The 10007-nt window shown below is 33.8% G+C and overlaps 1 protein-coding gene across 1 annotated transcript; it reads right to left on the bottom strand.

The window, feature by feature from the left end:
• Window positions 1–6568: 6568 nt before the first annotated feature.
• On the bottom strand, window positions 6569–7987 carry LOC112512851 (peroxidase 7-like). Its single transcript, XM_025118988.1, has 3 exons — window positions 7718–7987; window positions 7299–7641; window positions 6569–7207 (listed from the first exon to the last, which is right to left on the bottom strand). The coding sequence occupies exons 1-3, from the start codon at window positions 7985–7987 to the stop codon at window positions 6804–6806; spliced, it is 1017 nt and encodes a 338-aa protein (XP_024974756.1). The 3' UTR covers window positions 6569–6803.
• Window positions 7988–10007: the final 2020 nt, after the last annotated feature.

Here is a 10007-nt window from a genome sequence, read left to right on the forward strand (position 1 = left end):
TTCGCATAGGATAAAAAGGATTATCATCAAATCACTGAGAGAGAGGATCAACAATAATTAACCACCATCTTCAAATTCCATGCCTGCTCTCGTCATTTCAATACATAATTAATCATCATTTACATGCATATATGATGTACTAAAAACTAGGGAGCTTCCCAATACATATTTTACCCAAATCTAATCACTGAACATCACTAATCAAACATGATTCTATTAAATTCATGAATTCACCTTCCTTATAACTACATATTCAAAATTAACCCAATCAAGCATCAACTACATGAATCTTCATTGATTTAAACTCAAAATTCAGAAATAAACCTCCCTTCAAAGATAGACCACTATGAATAAACTGATCACACAATCATGGTTCATACAATGGAGCCCTAGATCTCCCAAATACCAAAAACTCCACTAATAGATGAGATTAAGCCTGGAAGGTGAGATCCTTACCTAAAGGAGATGAATCCTCCATCTACTCCTTCTCGTAAGTATCGATTACTTCAATCAACTACTTTCTCCTTCGTTCCTCCCAAAATACGTACACACACCAGAAGGTGTGAATCGCAAATGGTCTGAAATGAGAGTGTTCCCTCTCATTTACTCCCTTATTTACAACCTCAGTCCCTGAAGGACAAGAGACATTACAAACTCTACCCTAAAATTTTATAAAGATAACATAAAAAGAGAGGGTTATTACAATACCTCCCCTTAACAAAATTCTATCTCCGAAATTCCATTGGTGTATAGCTGTGGATACTTCACGTTCATCTCTGCCTCTATTTCCCACGTTTCTTCTTGCTCTTTGTGGAAATGCTAGGAGTGTTCGTGGTCTGGTTTGGCCGGTTTAACCCCTCAGACCACAAACCAAACCATAATGGCAGTTTACAAAATTTTCAAACCGAGCGGTTTGACATCAAGTGTCCAGACCGGTCAAACCAGACCACGAAAAGATGGTCTGGTCTGACCGGTTTAGACGGTTTGGCCTTTGATAGACTTAAATATTAAACTTAAAAAACATATATAATTTATAATTTTAGATTAAATATCCATTTTGACAAAACAAAATATCCAAACAAGTAAATGTAACAATTACACTTGAGTTCAAAATCCAAGCAATCCAAAGTCCAAACAAATAAATACATAATACATATTAGAAAACAAACAAATTAACAAAGTTACAACTCCACTGTGAGTATTGAGTAACAAAATCCACTACAATTAATCTGGATCTGATTATGTTAGATATTATACTTTATGTTGGGCTTAGGGATATATTTGGGCCATAGTCCATAAGTTAAAAAAGTTGGGCTTGCTAATATATATATATATATATATATATATTTGACGACCGATTTGGTCCAAACCGCTCAAAAAAGGTCCCAGACCACAGACCGGACCGCCCGGTTTTGCTATTTTCTAAACCAGTCCAAACTGCCAGACCGCTCAAACCGCCAAAAACGGTCCGATTTGACTTGGTTCGGCCAGTTTGAGCGGTCCAACAGTTTTTTTGAACACCCTTAGGAAATGCCACTGAACTTTGATGAGTGGAATTTCTTTGTTTCTTAACCTTTTGACCTTTCGATCTATAATTGCTTCCGACTCTTACATAAAGCTCAATTTATCATATATTTGCACATCTTGCAATGGTATTACCATATCCACCTCCGCCAAGCATTTTCTTAAATTTGAAATGTGAAACGTATTGTGAATACCCTATTAATTATTAGGTAGATCCAATTTATACGCCACCTCCCAACACGTTCAATGATCGTGAATGGTCCTATATAGCGTGGACTCAACTTTCCTTTCTTACCAAAACGCATCACTCCCTTTCATGGAGATATTTTTAGCACCACATTATCACCAACTTGAAAATCCATCGCTTTATGCTTTCTATTTGAGTAACTCTTTATCTATCTTGAGCTACTTTCAGTCTCTCCCGAATTTGAACAATTTTATCCACAGTTATTTGCACAATTTTAGGCCTTGTCAGTTGCTTTTCCCCGACTTCATTTCAGCACAATAACGTTCTACACTTTCTATCGTATAACACTTCATAAAGAGCTACTTGAATACTTGCATGATAGTTGTTGCACACAAACTCAATCAATGGTAGATGAATTTCCCATGAACCACTTAAATTTAATACACAAGCTCTTAACAATCTTCCAAAGTTTGAAGAGTTCGCTCGCTCTGCCCATTTGTTTGAGGGTGATTGGCGGTGCTCAACTTAATTTGTGGCCCCATTTCTTTTTGGGAGCTCTTCTAGAACGAAAAGGTAAATCGACCATCCCGGTCCAACATTATCGACAATGGTATACTGTGTCTAGTTACCAATTATCTATATAAAAAATTGCTAACCTCTCCATCGACTAAAAAATTTAGTGAGTCGTTCCACAATCACCCAAATCGCATCGAAACCTTTCGATGGTCTAGGTAACTTTGTCACAAAATCTATGGTGTTACGATCCCACCTCTAAACCACGATATCCAATGATTGAAGTTTTCCATACGGTCGTTGATGTTCCATCTTCACTTGTGAACATGTTAGACATCTTTCAACAAAGTACACAACATCCTTCTTCATCCTTGGCTACCAATAATACCGACGAAGATCTTTATACATCTTGTTAGTATTGTGATGCAATGGAATGTTGTGATTTATGCGCCTCTTCTAATACTTTCTTTTGAATCTCACCCAATCTAGGAACCTAGAATCGGCAGTTAAAACATTTCAATCCATAAGTATCCTCTGCTAACAAAGATATTAGTCCCACCACTCTTTCTCCCTTAGGGTTTTCGATAGACATCGCTTCCTCTTGTAACTTCTTAATTTCCTCAAGCAAATTAAATGTTACCTTGGCTCTCATGGCTATGATCTGTGAATCTTTGCCTCTTTCCTTTCGGCTCAAGGCATCAGCTACAACATCAAATTTTATAGGATGATACTCCATTTCATAATCGTAATCCATCAAGAGCTCAATCCATCTTCATTGCTATTAATCTCTTTATGATCAAACAAGTGACGTTGACTCTTGTGATCGGTGAAGATTTAATCCTTAGTCCCATATAGGTAATGCCTCTAAATCTTCAAGGCATAAACAACTGTAGCTAATTCAAGATCGTAAGTGGCGTAACGTCTTTCATGGTCTTTCAACTGGAGAGATGCATACGTAATCACTTTTCCACGTTGCATTAAAATGCACCCTGAATCCCAACTTATATGTGTCACTATACACAACGAAAAACCATTGTAACATCAAACAGAGCTGAAATTGCTACATAACTTCTCTTTCAATTTCAAAAATGTTTTCTTTTTGATCCACTATCCAGTCAAACTTAAAGTTTTTCTTCATCAATGATGTTACAGGGGTGGCTATCCAAAAGAAGTCCTTGATGAACTTGTGGTAATAACCTTCTAATCCAAGAAAACTTCTATTGAAGGAGTTCTAGGCAACTCCCAATTCTTGATAGCTTCTATCTTTACAGGGTTGACTTTAATTCCATCCCTAGACACCATGTAAAAATTGAACCTACCAAAGCCAAAATTCAAACTCAGCATAAAGTTTCTCTTATTTTAGCCCTTCTAACACCACATGAAGATGACTTCCGTGCTCACCCTCCGATCGAGAATAAATTAAGATATCATCAATAAACACGATTACAAACATATCCAAATACGGTTGACATGTCTTGCTCATCATATTCATGAATATTGTAGGGGCATTGGTAAGATCGAATGACATTACCAAAAATTCATAATGTTTGTATCAAGTGCAGAAAGCAATTTATCCTCTTCTCTCAACTCGAGTTAATGATAACCCAATCGCAAATCAATTTTCAAAAAATAGCTTGGCCCCTACAACTGACCAAACAAATCATCTATCCTCGAAAACGGGTATTTATTCTTGATCGTGACTTTATTGAGTTCACAATACTATATGCACATCCATATAGACTCGTCATTCCGTTTGACAAGTAACACCGGTGCTCCCAAGGTGACGTACGGGGTGGGATAAAACCCTTATCCAATAACTCTTGGAAGTTTGTTGAACCTAAAAAATTTCATGAAGCTTGTACTAATATTAATTGGATAAATGCTATGAATGAAGAAATGGAAGATTTACATAGAAATAATACATGGATTATGACACACTTGCCTCAAGGTAGAAATCTTATAGGCTGCAAATGGGTCTATAAAATAAAGTACAAATCTAGTGGCGAAATAGAAAGATACAAAGCTAGGCTTGTAGCTAAAGGGTATAGGCAGAGAGAAGTCTTGACTATGATGAAACTTTCTCCTCTGTTGTAAAAATGGTAACTGTTTGTTGCATTATATCTTTAGTTGTTCAAAATAAGTGGAGCTTGTATCAATCAGATGTTAATAATGCTTTTTATATGGTGATTTAAATGAAGAAGTTTACATGAGCTTACCTGAAGGTTACTATAATGCAAATGATAAACATGTTTGTGAACTTGTTAAGTCCCTATACGGGCTAAAGCAAGCTCCACGTCAGTGGTATGCTAAACTTTCATCTTGTTTAATTGAACACGGTTTCGTCCAAAGTATTAATGATTATTCTTTGTTACAAAGAAATCTGAATCTATTTTTCTTGTCTTGTTAGTTTATGTTGATGATATTGTCATTATTGGAAATGATCCATCTGAAATTGATAAGGTTAAAGTTTTCTTAAAAAGCAAATTTCTTATAAAAGATTTGGGAAAGTTGAAATTCTTTCTAGGCATTGAAATTCTAGACTGTGAATGAAATTTGTATGACTCAAATGAAGTATTGTTTAGAGTTGCTAAAGGAATATGGAAATTTAAGGTGCAAACCGTGTAATACTCCAATGGATAGGAATTTAGTTATATCTGATTCTAATAATAACAAAGATTCTCCTTTGTCTGATTATATTGGTTATCAAAAACTGATTGGTAAGTTGATCTATCTTCTTGCTACTAGACCATATATTGCTTTTGTTATTCATTGTTTGAGTCAATTTATGCATTCACCTAAACAGTCTCATTTAAGTCTTGCTCTTAGAGTTCTCAGGTACTTAACTGCCTTTGTCGATGCCGATTGGGGTAACTGCCTCTCTTCTAGACGTTCAGTAACTGGGTTTTGTCTGTTTTTGGGGAATTCTATGATTTCTTTGGAAGAACAAGTTAACAAAGTACCGTTTCTCGTTCTTCTACGAAGTCAAAATATAGAGTTGTGGCCTCTGTTGCTTGTGAGGTCCTATGCGTTCTAAAATTTATTAAAGATTTAAATATTTTAGATTTATTGTCTGTTCCTGTATTTTGTGATAATAAATTTGCCATTCAGATTGCAAATAAACCAGTTTTTCATGAGCATACTAAACACATTGAAATAGATGTGCATCAAATTAGAGAAAAACACCAATAAAGGATTGTTAAAAATTGTAAAAAATTTGTATTCTGAACAACCTGCCGATATCTTTACAAAGGCTCTTGGTATATATCATCATAATTACTTATGTTCTAATTTGCGAATAATTGATTTATTTAAAAGTAAAGACTGAGGGAGGGTGTTACAATATAGTTCTATTACAATCTTAACTTTTGTTAATCTTTTTTCTGTTTTAAGGGACTAAATCTGTCAAAAGCATAAAGTTGGATTCATCAAGTATGAGGACTGCGCCTCACTTATCGGAAAACATAAAGGGTAGCGGAGCAAGTTTCCAGAATCTTGAAGGACTAATTCTGCCATTTCTCAATTCATATATAAGGAGCTTCTTCACCTATTTTTGATAATTCCAGCTCATTTTTCATTTCAAAGTTGTTATTCTTCTTTCTAGATCTTCCTTCTCTAAGCTACTTTAGCTTTATATCTTTGTATAGTTCTAGAGTTTGTATGTTTTGTATTTGTAATATTGTTGTTAATAAGAAATGAATGTATCGATTATTGATTTGTACACATAATTCAATCTTGGTGATAAAATCTTGCTTAATTAAATGATGTGTTTATGATTATGGCCATTCATTTGTTCTTTATATGCTATTAAAAAGAAGGATGAGATTCAAGGGTTGTTTGGCAATTGATGTGGTTTGGTACAGAATGATTAAGTGGTTAGAATGATTAAGTGACTCTCATGATATAGTGCAAAATGAATATAATTATTTGGTAATTGTGTACAATGAAATTATGGCTCTTAATGGTTAAGGAAGATCTAAGATACAAAATTATTCAAAGGGTTTTAAAACTATTAAGAGACAAAAAAAGTTTTTACCAAACAAAATTCATCTCTTAATGATTCATAAGTTGTCTGTTAATAAAACTATTAAGAAGTAAATAAACAATACGAGAGTTTGTAAAAACCAAAAACATTTAGTTAAAAAAAACTATAGCCTATTGGATTTTGTTTTATTTGTCATTAAAAAAAGTTCAATTTTATTAATTTTCTATTTTTAATTTACAAGAAAAAGTCTTTGCAAAGATTAGATACATATTTTTAACGACGGTTACCAAACCGTGGTGTGGCTATGATCCCAAATCTTTAGAGCACGTTAATCGCATGGATGATTAACATCCCGTAAAATTGTTTCAAATGTACTTCACTTTGGTGGTGATGAGGTTCACGAAGCAAAAATATTTTATACAACATCCATACGTCATTATATCACTGAAATAATTGATAAACAAAATCACAACTCAACACATTCCAGTTTGCAATTCGAAATTAGAGATTAAGTATCGATTCGTGGTGTTTAAAACCGGGCACACACGAAAAATGAAAAACGAGCAATAAGTAAGGCATCGGCTACTTGAAGAAACGTCAATAGTTGACACGATTGCAGTTGACACGAATTTCACCGTTATCTTGGGATTTAGCATCAAGAATATTCGCAAGCTTCACCATGGAGACACTGAATTGGTTGGAGAAGAGTGAGGACTCGAAAGACAAAGCATCTGCAATGGGTCTCGTCCTTGAATCCACATACAGCAATTGGTCTGTTGACAAGAGCCCCATCTTCTTCTTAAGATTCTGATAGTATTGTGTGTCAAACTTTTTCGGTGTCGTTGCGTCAAGATACACATTCTCGGACGCCCATCGACATTTCCTCCTCAAGTAGTTCAAGTATTGAGGATCGATAGATGGGTCGGGTTTCTTTGTTCCTTTGTAGTCGTATAGCCTGTATTGCACCGACTCACATGTACTCCTTCCTATCGTATGCGCACCTACCAAAAACATCGATCCATCCATCCCATGATCAATGTTAGCATTTACTTGTTTCCTTGAATCTATGTCAATTGATAAATAAAGATATACCTGAGAGGACAACCAAGTCGAGAACGTTGAGTCCCTTGGACTGAAAAAACTGGATAAGGTTGGTAATGGTTTCACGACCCATAGGGACCATCGCAGCTTCGTTGGCAAGGGAAACTCGACCATCCTTCCTTCCAAAAGGGATCATCCAGAAAGGTCCACCGGCTAAAACAGTGGCATCTCTAGCCACGGTGGTCAAGATGTCAGCACATGAGACAGTTTTAGGGCATTTCTTTTCAAGAGCCTTTTTAATGTCATTGATGAGATGGAACCCTCTTAACGACTTGCTTGCATTGGCCGACCTTTCACTTCCATTATGGTCTAAGAGGATGGAGGCATCACATCCCTGCAAATGCAATGCAACAAGAAATGTAAGCTAGTTTTTGTGTGATGGAAGATAAGGATGGAGGGTGATAACGTACCCTGACAGAGCAATCGTGGAAATGTAGCCTAATAAGACTAGCAGCGAGCGTGGGGTCTTTGTTCACCCATTCCTTGACTTTCCTGTAGATGAGGCCTTCGACGTCTGGACAAGTGGTATGATACAAAGAGTATGAAAGATCATCTTGGAAGGAGGAGAGGTGGGACAGGCTTGGTACTTTGAGAGAATGCAACAACGATGGGTTGTTGGAGGCCGAAACCGAGACCAAAAACAAGATTGACAAGACTGAGAGGATAGTAGTCGTAGTCATGGTCATACTCATGGTTGCTCTTTTTTAAAATGCAATCTATGTATTATATATATATATATATATATATATATCACATATGAATTAGTAAGTACGTGAAGAGCACCATCCCTCTTTACTCATCAACGTGCCAACATGAAATCCTTCAATGGTTAATTACCTTGTAGCAAGTTGTTTGTAGATGTTGAATAACCAATATACTCTTTTGTTAATTAACTATAATTATATATATATAGAGAGAGAGAGAGAGGAGCATCTTCTTCTGTTATCCATATAATTTAGTACAAACTTTGTTAATCGGGGTATTTTCGTCTTTTTCATATATTGGTATCACATTTCTTAATTATTTCATTTACTTCCTTAATTATTTTATTCACTTTGGTAATTTTTTTGTAACAACCGACGTTCAAAAACGAAACAACATTATGACCTTTTTAGGAGGAATAAAAATCTCTTTGTGGTCACAGAGGTTCAAATATGGTGACTCCGGGTTATCTGCAAGGCAGGATGTCGTCCTCGGATTAGTCGGCTCGCATAGCGGGTTGGATATCCAGGTTAATTAAAAAAAGTCATTGTTTCACCTATGAACTTTAATTCAAAATCATTGTTTCATTTATGAACTTTTTGGTCTTATCTAGTGAACTTAGGTACAAAAATCAAAATAATCGAAGTTCATAAATGAAACAACATTTATGAACTTTAAACTAACGGCATATAAAAACATGATTACCTTTCAAACATAAAACATGATTATCTTCCAAAAATAAAAATAATTTGTTCCAAAATTACCCTCCTTCTAATTCAATTTAGTTTCATTCACTTTTCACCATTTTATGACCTCCCATTTACTCATCATCATATGATCAAAAAAAAATGAATGACTCAGATGAGTTTTTAAAGTTAATATTATTTACTTGGTTAACAAATAACTATGTATCTTTCTCTCTCCCTCTATATATATATTTATCGTTCATAATTTTTTAAAAGGATAACTTAACACATGGTTTGAGAAAAAATATATACCTAACTTAAGCATGTTTTTGTAAGATATGTCATGGCGGGGGACATGTCTTTTATGCTATGCTAACTCGGTAATTCCCATAGCAACTGTAGCTAGCGTGGCTTCCACTTTGGGGTGTCAATGTGAGCCATGATGTCTGGCACATTACGATGCGAGTTTTTCTAAATGTGATATTTAGCCTTTTAAATTTTAATTTTTACCTTAAAAGTTTGCCTTGTTTTATTTTGTACGTTAAATTATAAGTTTTTGATGTAACACTTTACATAAAGCGCTCTATATATGAAATTAAATTGTTGATTTATATAACTTTTAACATGATTATATAAAATTAATTTAATAGTCTTCTTGTGATATTATACAAGAAAAATAAGAAAAAAGTAACACCATAAATTAATAGAAATTTCATAATGGTATTTACCGCTTTTTTTATTTGTTTTATTTATAAGAAATAAGAGCCCCAAAGTTTGGGCTTTTATATAGTGTTTGTCGTGTTATAAGGCCCAACACGAGTAAAACCCATATTACAAAGGATTAAATGTATGAAATAGTAATTTTTTTTATAATTTTTTTTATTAAAGTATTGTATTTTTATTTTTTTATTATAATAATATTTTTTTAAATTATTTTTTATTAGAACATCATGTTTTAAAAAATATACTTATTATAGAAATGGATAACCTTTTATCTTTTAATCAAGTTAACCTTTTGCTTTTTTTTGTCGATTTTTTAGCTTAAATGAGATGATATGGATGATACATCATTTTAATGACATGACTAAAATAAAAAATCTCTTTCAAATTATTTTTAATTATTTTCACTTTTTATTTCTATGATTAAAAACAATCAATCTTTTTTTAACTTTGTCTTATTAAATTGCATATAAATTAAATATTTTTGGGTAAGATATTTCTTAAATAAATATGATATATTATTTTCGATATAATTATTTTGTTTGTAAAAAAATATAACCTTTTGTATTTTATTTTGTTCAAAAAAATACAT

This window comes from Cynara cardunculus, assembly GCF_001531365.2.
Source record: "Cynara cardunculus var. scolymus isolate 2C chromosome LG 5, CcrdV1, whole genome shotgun sequence".
Taxonomy (NCBI): domain Eukaryota; kingdom Viridiplantae; phylum Streptophyta; class Magnoliopsida; order Asterales; family Asteraceae; genus Cynara; species Cynara cardunculus.

Excerpts from the sequence above, each read along its gene's own strand:
- LOC112512851 (XM_025118988.1), bottom strand. The coding sequence starts at position 7,987 with ATGACTACGACTACTATCCTCTCAGTCTTGTCAATCTTGTTTTTGGTC. Across the intron at positions 7,642-7,717 it reads TCCACGATTGCTCTGTCAGG|GGATGTGATGCCTCCATCCT; the intron begins GTACGTTATCAC and ends TTGCATTTGCAG. Across the intron at positions 7,208-7,298 it reads CGACTTGGTTGTCCTCTCAG|GTGCGCATACGATAGGAAGG; the intron begins GTATATCTTTAT and ends TGTTTTTGGTAG.